General features: G+C 41.7%; 1 protein-coding gene across 4 annotated transcripts in view; it reads left to right on the top strand.

The window, feature by feature from the left end:
- The first annotated feature begins 2710 nt into the window (after positions 1-2710).
- LOC308668895 (cytochrome P450 2J2-like) overlaps positions 2711-14951 on the top strand; it is a 38942-nt gene continuing 26701 nt past the window's right edge. The window contains exons 1-4 of one of the 4 annotated variants that reach the window (XM_081329160.1): positions 2711-2980; positions 8008-8119; positions 8329-8589; positions 11488-11650. In XM_081329160.1, the coding sequence (XP_081185286.1) occupies positions 8419-8589; positions 11488-11650 (334 nt within the window). In that variant the 5' untranslated portion in view covers positions 2711-2980; positions 8008-8119; positions 8329-8418. Of the gene's footprint in view, positions 2985-8007; positions 8120-8328; positions 8590-11487; positions 11651-14951 lie in introns of all 4 variants that reach the window. The other 3 variants (XM_081329161.1, XM_081329159.1, XM_081329162.1) reach the window with 3 other exon arrangements.

Raw genomic sequence — 14951 nt, 5'->3', positions numbered from 1 at the left:
TCAGTTTCCACTGTCCATAAATAGTTCTCCAGTTGGAAGTTAAGAATTTATAATCCACACTGATTCTGTAGATTCCACAGCTTGTAGAAACACAGTTCAAACAGTACTTACAATGCAAAGGAAAAACCAGATGGTTTCAAAATAGTTTTTATCCTTTAGTTATAATCCATCCTGCAGAAGAAAAAAAAAGCAGCCCAGAGAAAGCCCTCTCTTTTCAGCTATAATCCACATGAAGGGATTTTTATTGTGGTTGAGGCCTGTATTTTCCCCCATATACTCAAAGCATCTACTCAGGCAATTGATTATAAAATGATTATTATAAAATATAAAATATGATTACATGATAATACTAAAAGCATATATATTTTTATTTTTAAATTTCCTCGCTACTTCCAGTTATTTTCCACACCCCCACTGCCAATCCTCAACAGAAATGCTCACAACAATGAAAACCTTAGACAGGAGGAAGAGTGCTGCCGGGTGGGCAGTCAGGTGTCTTGCTCGGCTGTGGCTTGGAGGGCACTTTTTTCAGTCATGGGGGAGGGAATGGGGCATCGTGAGAGGATGTATAAGTACAGGACTGCCTGTACTTCATAACTTATTTCCTTTTTTTTTTTGGTCAAGTTTTTGACACCTTGGTGGTACTCTGATGTTGCCATATCCTAAAAGCAGTAAGGTCGTTTCCAACTCTAGGGGCCGGTGCTCATCTCCATTTCAAAGCCAAAGAGGCAGCATTTGTCCGAGGATGTCTCCGTGGTCATGTGGCCGGCATGACTAGACGCCAAAGGCACACGGAGCGCTGTTACCTTCCCACCGTAGTGGTCCCTATTTTTCTACCTGCATTTTTACATGCTTTCGAACTGCTAGGTTGGCAGAAGCTGGGACGAGTAACAGGCGCTCACTCTGTTATGCGGCACTAGGGATTCGACCTGCCAAACTGCCGACCTTCTGATCGACAAGCTCAGCGTCCTAACCCACTAAGCCACCGCCTCCCTCCTAAAAGCGGTACAGTGGGTGAAAAGGTTGAAAAGCCCTGATCTAAAACAGATGCTTCTCTTCAGAATTCAGATCCAGAAACTTTTTGAAATCATTGTAGAACTGCAGAATTAGAAGGGACCATTTAGGCTATCAAGTTCCACCCATTATCCAGTGCAGGAATATAAAAGAAAAAATCTTCAACAGAGAAATGTGTAGTCTCATTTGAGCAGATTGAAGGGGAAAATGCTCTCTCTCTGCTGAATTTATTCCAATTATGAAAGGTTTCTTGGTAAGTTTGAACTAGAATTTGCCTTCTAAGAATTCAACCCAATTTCAGTGGGTGAAAAGGTTGAAAAGCCCTGCCTTAGTTTATTTATCACTTTCCAAAATGAAGGTTCTAATCACTCCTGTGTTGTTTATTCCAACATAAGAATTTTAAAAAAAATAATACTTTCATAAAACTACCTTTGGGCTGCTGCGCACTAGGCTGTGTGCCTACTCAGTGCTGCAGGAACCGGGCTAAGGGCTGAACCTGGCGCTCTTTGGGCCGAGGCGGGTGCCGCACCTCTCATGCCAGTTGGGCACTTTTGGCCTTTACCGGCTGCTTCATTTTTGTGAAAACAAGACCTAAGTATAGGTAGCATTTAACTTAGATCTATGTGTTCCTAGCTCCAGGTATACCTAGTCCACCACTTCCTAAAAGCAATTGCTTTTGGATTTATTGATATTCAGGTAGTTAGGAGATAATATGAACTAAATCTGTGCACCAATCTTCTCAACCCTACCTGTATAAATGACATAAACATGTCATCTTCATAAAGTAAAACTTTACAATATTCATATTGATTGAATGAAGGGAAATCAGTAATATACAGATTAGACAAAATGGAAGCCAGCATATATGTTTTCCTGACACCTTTTATCAGTATTAATTTTCCCTGTTAGGGAACAACCTGTTCCTGGACACACAGGAACAATTTCAGTTTCCGTTTCCACTGCCCATAGATAGCTCTACAAACCAACGTTTATAATTTAGATTCCACTGGGCTCTCCCAAACCAATAGGAGAGCTAAAAAGTGAAGAGGAAAAAAGAAGTGGTTTTTTTTTACTTTACCCCTCTGCCAAAAATTAATCCAAACTATCTTGCTAACAGAAGTTCTTTTGCTAAGTCTATTGTTAAGTAGTTATAATAGTCACAATTCAAACAATATATATAATCCAAAGGGAGTGGGCTCACTTCCAAAGACAACTGTTCTGGCTCCAAAGTTGCTCCTCAGTCAAAATTTATAATCCACCAAGGTCTACTATTTGAATTAGTAGTCCACAGGCTTTCTCCAAGAGATTTTTTTTACTATTTCATTTTCCACTGTCCATTAATAGTTCTCCAGTCTGATGTTAAGAATTTATAATCCACACTCTCTCTGTCTTTAAGCTGCTTGTAGAAACGCAGTTCAAACAGTACTTATAATCCAAAGGGGGGAAAAAACCAGTTGGTTTCAAAATAGTTTATATCCTTTAGTTATAATCCATCCCGCAGAACAACAACAACAAAAAGCAGCCCAGAGAAAGCCCTCTCTTTTCAGCTATAATACACAAGACTTTAAGGTCAGGAACATCAAATATCAAAGGGTTTAAATTTCATATTATGCCCAGGCACCTAGCCAACTTCTAGCTTTTTAGACAAAGTACAGGTAATCCCCTAGATACAAGCATTTATTGTCATCAAAAACAGGCCTCTTTAACCATGTGACTTGGATTCACTCTCGGCTGCTGCGGTGGCCATTTTAACTCTCTGACTTACCTGGGCTGGTTCGGGCCTACGAAAAGCTGGAAGTGGGTTTTTGTGGGGGGGGGTTGGTTTTTTTGTGCCTGGTCACATTGCCAAGCAAGATTTTTGCAGCTGGCAGGACCATTTGTTTTTGTTTTCCTGGAGCTCCGTGTGGAAAATCTGCTGCTTTGCTGGACTTGAGGACTGGGTTTGTAGAGAGCTAGAATTACTTCTGTAAGTATTTTAAAATATTATTGTTTGTAAGTATTTTAAAATATTATTGTTTGTTACTCTATAGTACTGCACTGTGTTGTTTGTAATTACTTTGGGAATTGCTCTGCTTTTTATTGTTTTGTAAGTACAGTATTTTGCAAGATTGATTGTTTGTATTTGCCTGAAACTTATAGCATATGGCTGCTGCTCTGCTAACACTTATTTTATTTATTTTTATTTTATTTTAATCCCATTTATATCCCGCCCTTCTCCGAAGACTCAGGGCGGCTTACAATCTAAGCACAAATCAAATGTGCTTAGCAATAGCCTTCATTCTATGTATATGCCTGCTCAGTGCTTTTTTTGTAAAAGAAAAAGGTGCCGGAACTCACACATCTCCGTTCCGAGCGTTCTATGAGAAAAAAAGCCCTGTGCCTGCTTATTAGGGCTTTCCCCCCCCAAAGCAGCATTATTACAAAGTCAGCTTATTGCCCCCAACAATCTGGGTCCTCATTCTACCTACCTTGGAAGGATGGAAGGCTGAGTCAACCTTGAGCCTGGTGGGATGCGAACCTGCACTAATTGCAGGCAGCTGGTGTTACTTAAGGAGGCATTAGCCCACTGCTCCACCAAGGCTCTACTGGAAGGAAATTTCCCCTCCCCCACCCCATTTTGGATTTTGGCTGGAGAAGCTTGTCCTGATCAAGAACAGTGTGTTGGAAGATTTACCCTGACAAAACTCCCATATTCTCATCCCCATTAGAAAAACATGCAGACACACTTTTTTCTGTAAAAGCCTTTTGTTGAACATCTCTGACACCTCATAAAATGTTGCAAAACCCCCGCTTGCCTGAGGCAAGCCAGCAATTGGGAAACTCAGATAGCTAAGCCGCCAAGAACTCGTTGCCCTGTCCCTGATGGAATAGAAGCTGGACAAAAGAAATATCACTTAAGACAAGAAAGGGAACATTGGACAACCATTAAAACACAAAAGAAGGAACCAGCAAAACCACAGCCCTAGGGCAGAAAAAGCATATAAAAATCACAACTCAGATGAAGAGATTGTTCAAACTTGGTTTCAATATATTCAGCTACGGGCCAGGTGGAAAGAAGACCAGAAAATTGGCTTTACAATGATTGATGAAAATCTGATAAAGCAAATTAGAAATCAGGGACCAGCACATATTAAACGGATATATCTTGCATTGATAGAGATTGACTCAGAAACAGAACTTGTTAAGGATTGTATGATAAAATGGGCCCAGAACATTCAAGAAGTTATTACAATGGATACGTGGGAAAAGATTTGGGTGAGGAACGTAAAATTTACACAAGCTCAAAATTTAAGAGAGAACTTTTATAAAATGTTTTATAGATGGCATCTAGATCCTAAAAAGCTTGCAAGTATGTATCCGAATTATCAGCCAAAATGTTGGAGGTGTGGTGATGAAGATGCAACATATTTTCACGTATGGTGGACTTGCAAAAAGGTTAAGGCCTTCTGGATTAAAATTTGGTGGAATATGCAGAAGATTTTCAAGCAAAGGATAAAGTTTTGTCCGCAACTTTTCTTGTTGGGAATAATTACAGATGCTACGGTTGTGGACACTAAGCTGATGTTGAATTTAATTACGGCAGCAAGACTCTTAATAGGTCAGTATTGGAAGAAAGAGGAACTGCCGACCATAGAAGAATGGACTTTAAAGGTTTCTGACCTGGCAGAGATGGCAAAGATTTCGGCTTATTTGAAAGATCACTCGCAAGAACGTTATATTATGGAATGGAGAAAATGGATTGAGTATATCCAGAACAAATATAGGACTAAAAAGTTTTATGTAGCATTTGAATAAGTCTTCCTTTTCTTTTTCTTTTTTTTCCCTCTTGTTTTCTCTATATATAATTAATATTAATAGTGTTTGTATTATCCTATATGAGCCAGAGAGTGATAGATTTTAGAGTTTATGGTTGTTAGCATATGGATGTTTATGATTGTTTTTTTTTGTTTTTATACCTTGTACTTAGCTCTGGGAAGTCGGGGGGGGGGAGGGGGAGAGGGGTAGGGAGGGAGGGAGAGGGGAGGGGGAGGGGGGACTGTTAAAGAGAAAATGTATGTTAAAACTTTTCAATAAAAAAAAAATCACAACTCAGAACTGGGAGACCACCTTGCAAGGCAGGAATGCTGAAGTCACTTCTCTATCACTTTTTTTGCCTTCCTGAAATAAAGACCTGCTTTGTGGTAGCTGATGTCCTCAAATTTCTTCATTGTCGGCTTTCCCCAGCTGGAAACGAACCGGGGAAATTCTTCTGACAAGTGTTTTTTTTTGTTTTTTTTTAAAAAGGTTTTAAATTGCCTCCAGAAGTTGTGGGTGTTCTTTTAACAAGAGTATGGATAGGCATTTATTACAAATACAGTACAGTACTGTACACTCTTACGAGAGCAGTGGGTTAGACTAGATGACCTCAAGGTCCATTCCATCTCAGTTATTGTTGCAAGCCAACAGTTCTGTAAACTCCACCCCATCTCCCTCTGCATGCCTGGCTGGAGACGCTTAAGCTAATGGCTGGCAAGTGTTTGTGTGTGTGTTTTAAAGCAATTGGAGATTTCTGTAAACTGGAGACGCTTTACTTTAGTGGCAGCTATATTCCTAGAGTTCTCCATCCTGCTCTGAAGAAGCTTGAGCTTCTTAAAAAAAAGCCTACTGCCTACTTGGGAGGCAGTTTACAAGTACTGTGGTTACTGAAACCAGAAAGGGGCTGAATTACACCTGGAAACAGCCTGTAGCACTGGCGGAAAAAGTCTCTCATTTCAGGCAACCATTGGAGGAAATAATATATCAAATCTTTGTTCATTTATTTATTTTATTTATTTATTAATGGGACTTATATCCCGCCCTATCTCCCGAAGGACTCAGGGCGGCTAACAACAATAACATATAACAGAAATTAAGATAAGATTAAAATTAAAGTCATCTGTGCAATAAATTAAAATTAAAAATTAAAAATAAATTAAAAATTGTAAACATAATTAAAATGCCTGTCAGTCCAGGTCAGCCAGGTGGAAAAGGAGTGTTTTGAGGCCGCGGCGAAAGGACCGGAGATCTTGGGTCATCCAAAGCTCAGGGGGGAGCTGATTCCATAGGACTGGCACTCCCACAGAGAAGGCCCTTCCCCTGGGGTTCGCCAGCCGACATTGTCTAGCCGACGGTACCTTGAGGAGGCCTTCTCTGTGTGAGCGTACTGGGCGATGTGAATTCGTTCCCGGTAGCAGATGGTCCTGCAAGTATCCCGGGCCTAAGCCATGTAGCACCTTAAATCTCACCCGGAGGGCAACTGGTAACCAATGCAGTTCATGGAGCAGAGGTGTTATATGGGAGTATCGGGGAGCTCCCACCACTACCCGTGCAGCCGCATTCTGCACCAGCTGAAGCCTCCGGGTGGTTTTCAAGGGCAGCCCCATGTAGAGAGCATTGCAGTAGTCTATACGGGAGGTAACGAGTGCGTGGGTGACTGTACGTAGGGCATCTCGGTCCAGAAAGGGGCGCAATTGGTATATTAGGCGAATCTGGGCAAATGCCCCCCTAGCTACGACTCCAATATGATCTTCAAAACTGAGTCGTGAATCTAGGAGGACGCCCAGATTGCGTGCTCTATCAACGGGAGGTAACATCTCTCCTCCTATAATCAAAGATGGAACCTCTTGGACTAAACGAGATGACGGTATGTAAAGCCACTCAGTGTTGGCCGGGTTAAGCCAAAGCCTGTTCTTTCCCATCCAAATCTGTACCGCTTCCAGGCAACGGGACATCACATCGAGGGCATCACTGGGTTGGTTCGGGGTGTAGATGAAAAGCTGGGTATCATCAGCATATTGATGATACTTCACCCCGAAGCCATCTGATTCAATTAATGAGTTTGATTTCAAAATGTTGTAATATTGAGTCTGATTCATTTGACAATTATGAGCCTAATGGGCAGGCTCTATTAGGCTCATACCTCGGGGACTACCTGTATATATAAGTTCAGTAAATATTGTAGTGCAGTTCTTTGCTCTTGCCACTAGATGTCCTCAGATACCCACTTTGTAATTTTCCAGTTAGTTTAAACGAAGTTTAGTCCAATAATCTCCAAAAATAGTATAAAATAATATATGAAAAGAAGAAAAAATTTAAAACTCCCCAAACATTTCTTTTTTTCCATTTCTCTTTATTGCATTTACATTGTAGACTTCTCTGTTTCCTCCGGACGCTTTTTCTGCAGGAAGGATAACACCCCCCACCTCAACTGTGGGAAATTGCCTTTAGATTTTTCCCCCAAAACCAGGTTTTCACATTGTAGAGAAGAAAAGGAAAATAGTTTCACCCCAGTCCAAAGTGTTGCTATGCTTGCATTAATCTGCTTTTTCTCCCGGCAGTCAGCAGCTTCCAACTGGCTACGTAGATGCAGCCAGTATTTCTCCTGCTGTTCTGGAGGGCTCCTGGGATCAAGCAGTTCGGCTACCACCTTCCCACGATCTACAAGGGTCCCCTCTTGGTCTGTAACTTCTAGGGGGTGGCTTTCGGTCTTTTTGGACCCACAGCAGGCCAAAACTGGGCGTGGGAACCAGAGCTTCAATTCCCCCTGCCCGCCTCGCTCTTTTTTTATCTCAATGACCAACGATCACATACTTTTTGAAACAGATTTAACTTTCATTCTGTGTGCCCAGAATGAAATGCATGAAGGTAATCAATAATTTGGTGCTAAGGAATAAAAAGGATAATAAAATATTGGGCCATAACTCAAAAACAATATCATAAAGTATGACTAGTTGCTACTCGAGGCACATGAGGTCTGTGGGGTTTAATGATGCTTCAAAGTTTGCCAGCTAGAGTTACTGCAGGGTTTATTACAGCAGCCCAAAATTATTATGATCATGGCATTCGTTGGTTTTAGTTGCAGAAGACTGATCAGCTGCACAGATCCAGACACGGTTCTCAAACAATGTGTTGCTATCATGAAGACGTTCTCTTATTTGCAGTGGAAATTGAGTGAGGGCTTTTTTTTCATGATAGTGTTCTGATGATGGACTTTCAAATATATGCAGAGACATAGTGGTAGAGTAAATAACACCTCTGTGACCCACGAGATTCTCCTTTTTTAAAAGAGAGATTTCATAGACATATGGTAAGTCATGATTTTCAAATAAATTCTGGCATAATATCATTCTAGGGACAAATTGAATTACACAGTCCTTGATTATTATTTTTTTAAAAAAATTCTTTCTCTTTTAATTAAATGGCACATGGTCAGAGGTGACCTAATTAATGTCAGTTAAACACTAAACATACACAGCATTAAAAGACATATTGCTATTCTTTTCCCATCAATGGAAGAAGGAAGAACATCAAGAAAACTTCAGGTAGAAGGAAACAGTCAACTCCAGATCAGCTAGAGAGCATCAAAGAAAAAGAACCAGCACAACAATGATGGCGATGACAACATTTTTGTATGTTTTGCTGCTTGCTCTGCTGATTCTCCTCTTCCTGAGACAACTCTGGTCCCGAAGACATTTGCCTCCCGGTCCTTTGGCTCTACCTCTCATTGGGAGCTTGGGGGCTTATGGGATTTGGCTTTGTGAAGATTATATTTCTAAGGTATTTCATTCTAAATAATCAAGCAATAGTATGAAAAGTAATTCTCGATGGTTTTCTTTGTACCCTTAACTGGTTTACAGCAGGGGTTTTCAACCTTTTCACCGATTGTACCACTTTTAGGATATGTCAATAATCGAGTACCACCTTAATTCTATCCTTCTGTTAATGCAGCCTAGCACTGTGTTGGTTTTTTTGGCAGCTGCAGCACACTGCTGGATCATATTTAAGTGATTGTCCACTAGGACTCCAAGATCCCTTTCACAGTTATTTATTTTATTTATTTATTTATAATGAAACTTGTATGCCGCCCTATCTCCCGAAGGACTCAGGGCAGCTAACAACAATAAAATACAATAAATACAAATATTAAAAAAAAGAATTAAATTATGTCAAAGTCCCACTAAAACCAATAAAAACATTTAAAATCATAATTAAAACGCCATGATCATCAGTCCAGGTTGGCCTGTTGGAAAAGATATGTCTTAAGGTCACGACGAAAGGACTGAAGGTCTGGGGCCATCCGGAGCTCCCAGGGTAGCTGATTCCACAAAGTAGGTGCTCCAACAGAGAAGGCCCTCCCCCTGGGGGTCGCCAGCCAACATTGTCTGGCGGACAGCACCCTGAGGAGGCCCTCTCTGTGTGAGCACACAGGGCGATGGGAAATCGTTCCTGGCAGCAGATGGTCCTGCAAATATCCCGGGCCTAAGCCACGTTACTGCTATTGAGCAAGGTACCACCTATATCAGGGCTTTTCAACCAGTGGTATGGGTACCACCAGTGGTACATTAGCACCTGGCAGGTGGTACGCGACCATCCTAGAAAAGTGGTAGCAGGGGAGGGGAATGAGCTGAACCGGTGGTAGCACTGCACAAGCCTGAGCAAGAGATGGCTGGAGCTGCAGGGCTGTCAGAGCTCAGCGGAAGTGCCAGGATCAGCGCCAGTTTCCATCTGGAACTCGGCGCTGATCCTGGCACTTCTGAGCCCAGAAGAAGTGTCAATCAGCTGGAATGTTGCAGCATCTCCAGGGTCTTGTGATTTACATTTAGATGGTTGGCAACTGATTCATATTTATGACAGTCACAGTGTCCCAGGGTCATGTGAAGTGACCAAAATCTGCTGCAACCACCCAGCAGATGGGGGAGAATAAAACCCAAATGCTCCCCACCCCTGCTGCCAATCCTCAACAGAAATGCTCACAACAATGAAAACCTTGGATAGAAGGAAGAGCACCGCCAGGCGGGCAGACAGGTGTCTTGCTCAGCTGTGGCTTGGGGGGCACTTTTTTCAGTGTCATTGTAACTTCAAACAGTCACTAAGTGAACTGTTGTAAGTCAAAGATTACCTGAACATCATCACTTTTTTCCTTTTTTTTGTGATCAAGTTTTTGACTCCTTGCTAGGTGACTGGTGGTACTCGGATGTTGCCATACCCTAAAAGTGGTACAATGGGTGAAAAGGTTGAAAAGCCCTGGTGTAGTCCATCTGGTCTAGGGTGGTCAGGTGCTCACTTACCATTTTCTTGCCTATCTTAACTTGTCTTTCTAATCTGTTTTTTAGGGTACTGTTTGATAGGTTGGACTGCTTTTTTCTGTTTTTTCCCTTTGTGTAAAAATAGATGCAAAAAACGAGTTGAGTAGTTCTGCTTTCTCTCTGTTGCTTGTCACCTTCTTGTCACTTTCTCCCACTAATGGACCAATCATTTCCTTAACTTTTTTCTTCTTTTTTACATGCTGAAAGAAGTTTTTGTTGTTGTTGTTGTTGCAAGCCTTATTTCATTTTGAGCCTTAGCTTTCCTCACTTCATCTTTGTACGCTCGGGCTATTTGCCGACATTGTGCCTTAGTTATGTGCCCCCTCTTTATACTTGTCTTGCCATCACTTTATACCGCTTGCCATCACTTGAGGCCGGATGCCACATGGCGCATTGTGCCGTTGCCGCTTCTCCCAATAGGACACTGCATGGTGCTTTGTGCCATTTCTACTCCTCCCAGCAGGACGCTGTGTGGCTCTATGGACCATTTCTGCAGCGGAAAGAGCCCAAAGAGCCATGTGGCCTCCTGCCATAAGCAAAAGAAGTGGTCTGAAGTGCGTGAGCAACAGAAGTGGCCCAAAGCGCGTGAGCAACAGATGCCTCCCAAATTACTGCGCAACTAGTGGAAGCAACTCAAAATGCTTCACAAGCAGAGGAAGCGTCCCAAAGTGAACAAGCAGAAAGCATCCAATAGCACTGTGCAAACAACAGAAGTGGCCCAAAGCACTGTGCAAGCAGCAGAAGTTGCCCCAAATGCTGTACAAGCAGCGGAAGCGGTCCAAAGCACTGCACAAGCAGCAAAAGCAGCTCAAAGCATGCGAGCAACAGAAGCAGCCTGAATCACTGTGCAAGCAGTGGAAGCAGCCCGAAGAGCTGCATAAACAGCAGAAGCAGGCCGAAACACTGGGCAAGCAGTGCAAGCGGCCTGAAGTGCACATGCAGCGGGAGTGGCCCAAAGCACAGTACAGCATCCTGCTGGGAGGAGCAACAAAAGCACAATGCACCACATGGCGTCCGGCCACAAGTGGCAGTAAGCGGCCACAGAAGTCAAGTAGCAGTGCAACAGGTGTCGAGGTGTGGAACCCCTGGTTGTGCTGGTCCTACAGGGTGCGTGGGGCAGGTTCACCATGGCCACCTCCACCCTAGTTTGATTTTTAGGGGTGCTTCTCGCCTAAAATTAGGGCTTAGTTTTGGTGTAGGGCTTATATTAGGCCCAGCCCCAAAAATCAAGCTAGGGCTTACTATCGGGCTGGGTCTAACTTTCAGGGAAACACAGTAAGAATTTAGGAAAGACTGTAGATGCCATATTAACTGTAAATAATCTATTTCATTTGATTATAACATTGCTCAACATTGATTCATTTCACAGCATGTAAAGCGTTATGGAAATATATCCACTTTGTGGATTGGACCTCAACGTCTAGTAGTGCTGTCTGGATTCAAAACTGTTAAAGAGGGAATGACCAGCTTCCAAGAAGAATTTCTTGACCGAATAAACGATCCTTTAATGGCTCCTTTAGGGAAAGAAAAGGGTAAGTGCAAGTAGTAAGAAATTGTACATAAATAAGCATCACACTGTTATAATTTGTGGTAATATAATTCATAGCACGGGGGAAGGCTATGATTAATAGGCAAAAGAAAGATTCCTACTTGTGGGGGTTACCAAACCTCCCATTGCTGCAGAGGCCCCAGGCTGGGGTTCTCTGTCTCTGTGGGTCTGGAGGGCCTGGTAGGGGAATCCTGGGGCTGGAGGGCTGTCTGGTCTGCAGACAGGATTTTCCACTCACCCAAATTCTCAGTTGCAGTCGATCTGGTAGCTCTCCACCATTCTGCTTTTGAAGTCTTTGAGGGCGGCAAGGCAGTCTCGAGGCGTCTGGAGTCTCCGCTGCAGTGGTTCCAGACTGACAACCAGATAAGTTCTCCTAACTGCTTGGGTCCTCCCTGCAACTGGGAGCATGCTGTCTGTTGCTTCCTCACCTGGGGTGTCAGTAGCTGCCAGGTCACTGTCTTCGATCAGTTTCTCTTTTCCCATGATGAAGATTTTCCACTGACTCTTTGCCAGTTTCTCTCAAGGCTAGAGACAGCGGCTGGGGCTCAGGATCCCCAGGTTGTTTGAAAATAAAGTTGATTTTGGCATGATGTCATGGTTCTGACTAATGAAACACATCAAAGAACCTTCAGCCATTGTTTATTCTAAAAAGTCTATAATAATGAGAACGAAGCATTGGCACTCATGGATGGGTTCCAAAATCTGAATTCTCCTCCCCTGAACACATCATATCAAACACAATTCCCTCCCTTAATTTAAACGTCATAAATCACATTCTCCAATTAGCTTAAAATGCAAAGCTTCGCTTCCTTTCTATAGCGTGCCATTCCTTATTAAAAACATCTGGGTTAGCATTCTCCTCCCCCCAGCTTCATTTAATTCAGAGCAAAATAGTTTAGAGGGAAAGGCTGCCTCTTATATTGTCAAAGCAAAAACATCCAATGTTTGCAGTTTTGACAATATAATTCATAGCAACAGGGAAGGCTATGATTGATAGGTAAAAGAAAGATTGCTTACTGTACTTTAGACCAAATTATTATACATCTCCATAGCTTTCTATCTCATCTGTTATATTCATGCTTTGATTTAGACATTACTTCTTTTTCATTAAACACTTGATAGATATTAAAGCGAGTAGGAAATGAGCAAATCAGTGCAAGGCTATTCCAAAGGATTTGCATAGAAAAGCAAAATTTGCATAATTTTATGAATTCGTCATCTTTTTTAAAGTTAGAAGTGATCTGGCTTTTGGGCTGTGGACCGGTAATGCTCCATGGCCTGTTAAGAACTGGGACACACTGAAGCAGTGAAGCAGTTGAGGGATTCAGAATGCCGAGCCCTTCAGCTGAATTTCTTTCTATTCGGGGACCCTAAATGGGCTAGGAGCCACCCTGGAGAGGTGGCATGAAGGAGGGAAGTCCCAGGGACCTAGGAGACACGGCGGTCAACGGTCCAGGAGAAGCCTACCAGAAACCAACAGAAGAAAGACTAGCCTAACTTCTGAGTCTAGCCCAAGCTGCAAACAAAGGAAGTCAAAATATAAATGGGATAAAAAAAGTTCTACTTTAAGCTGATTGTAAACAGTGTGTTTGAATCTGGGTAAGAATATTGATTTTCTCTATCCTACCTTTTTCCTGAAGAAGAGAAGTCCCAAAAATAAAAGACCTCTGAGAGAAGAAGGAGGGAGTTTTCTTCCCCACCTTTTGGCTATTGGAAGTGGCGAATTTTACCCTTTAGGGAGGGAAAAGACTAGAAAGATCTGAAAAATGAACCAACGCTGACATCTACTGGTGGGCAAGGATTATTTGGGGACAAATGTCCATCTCTGACCTTCAAAGTTCTCAATAAACACAGCTGTGTAGATAAAGTAAGACTAACAAATCTGAGGCAATGAATACTTCACAAGAGGAAATATATGATAAGTGGCATTCCAAAGGACAATGATTTTAAACTACAAAGAAATACAGAACAACTTTGAAAGTATGAATAAACTTATCTCCAATTTAATTTTACTCCAAGAAATCTCTCAGGAAAATATAGCAGAGATGACTGAACATAATTCTGAGGATAGAGACTTAAAGATACTTTGGGGAAAGGGGAAATCAACTAAAATTAACATATGGAATATAGATTATAGAAATTAATTGTTAAAGATTGTTCTACAAATGTAACCCAGACAACACATTATTTACCAATTATTGAGTGATTTATGCTTGTCGCACAACAATTAACAGTCCGACCAGAGGAGGATGGACCGTGGTTCATTTGCATGGTCAATATCAGAGAAAAGAAATCCAAGGCATATTCTATAGTAAAACTTTTAATGAGAAAACAAAAGACCTAAACTGACTACATTCTCTCATCAGGCAGAAGAACAAAGTAAAGGTAGTAACTGTGGGAAACTTTTTCTAGGCATGCACACAAAACAGTTTAAAACCAAAACATGGCTGGACATAGCTGGATTCACTATGGTTACATGATAAGATAATAACACAGGTGCAGAGCAGAAAGAGATGTACAATTAGAAATGAGCGAAGCTGGCAAAACTAAAAAAACACGCAGTGACAATGCTTTGTTAAAAAATCAATAATATATATATTAAAAAAAAGAACTGGGCCACAGAAACAGTGGGCGAGCAACTGCAGCTTTATTTGCGCATGGGTGGGATCTCGGTTGTGTGTGAAACCATCCCTCCCCCTTGGTGCATGGAAAAATTGTCTTCCACAAAACTGGCCCCAAGTGCCAGAAAGATGATAGATAGATAGATAGATAGATAGATAGATAGATAGATAGATAGATAGATAGATAGATAGATAGATAGATAGATAGATAGATAGATAGAGATAGATAGATAGATAGATAGATAGATAGATAGATAGATAGATAGATAGATGATAGATAGATAGATAGAATGACAGACAGACAGAAAGACACAGAGAAAAAGAGAGATTGATAGAATACAGAGACACTGATAGATAATGATGATAGATAGATATATGAGGGCAATTTGGAAATAAGCCTCCATTTGGTTATCAATGACAGACACTCGCAATACAGAACTTTCATTATACACATTAGAAAACTACAACATTACATAATTTTTCAACATAATTGCCATTCAAATTGAGGCACTTGTCATAACATCTTACAAAGTTTGAAATTCCTTAGTAATAGTCACTTGGCACCAAATCTGGGCTATGGGGAGGGGTGATCAAAAACATCCCATTGGAACTGCTTCAAAAGTTCTTGGGTGCGTCTAGTGGTGTGCTAAATGGCTTGGGTCC

This window comes from Vipera berus (genome assembly GCF_964194415.1).
Source record: "Vipera berus genome assembly, chromosome: 5".
Lineage (NCBI taxonomy): Eukaryota > Metazoa > Chordata > Lepidosauria > Squamata > Viperidae > Vipera > Vipera berus.
Note: the sequence above shows the minus strand (reverse complement) of the source record. Positions and strands in the feature narration are given on the sequence as shown.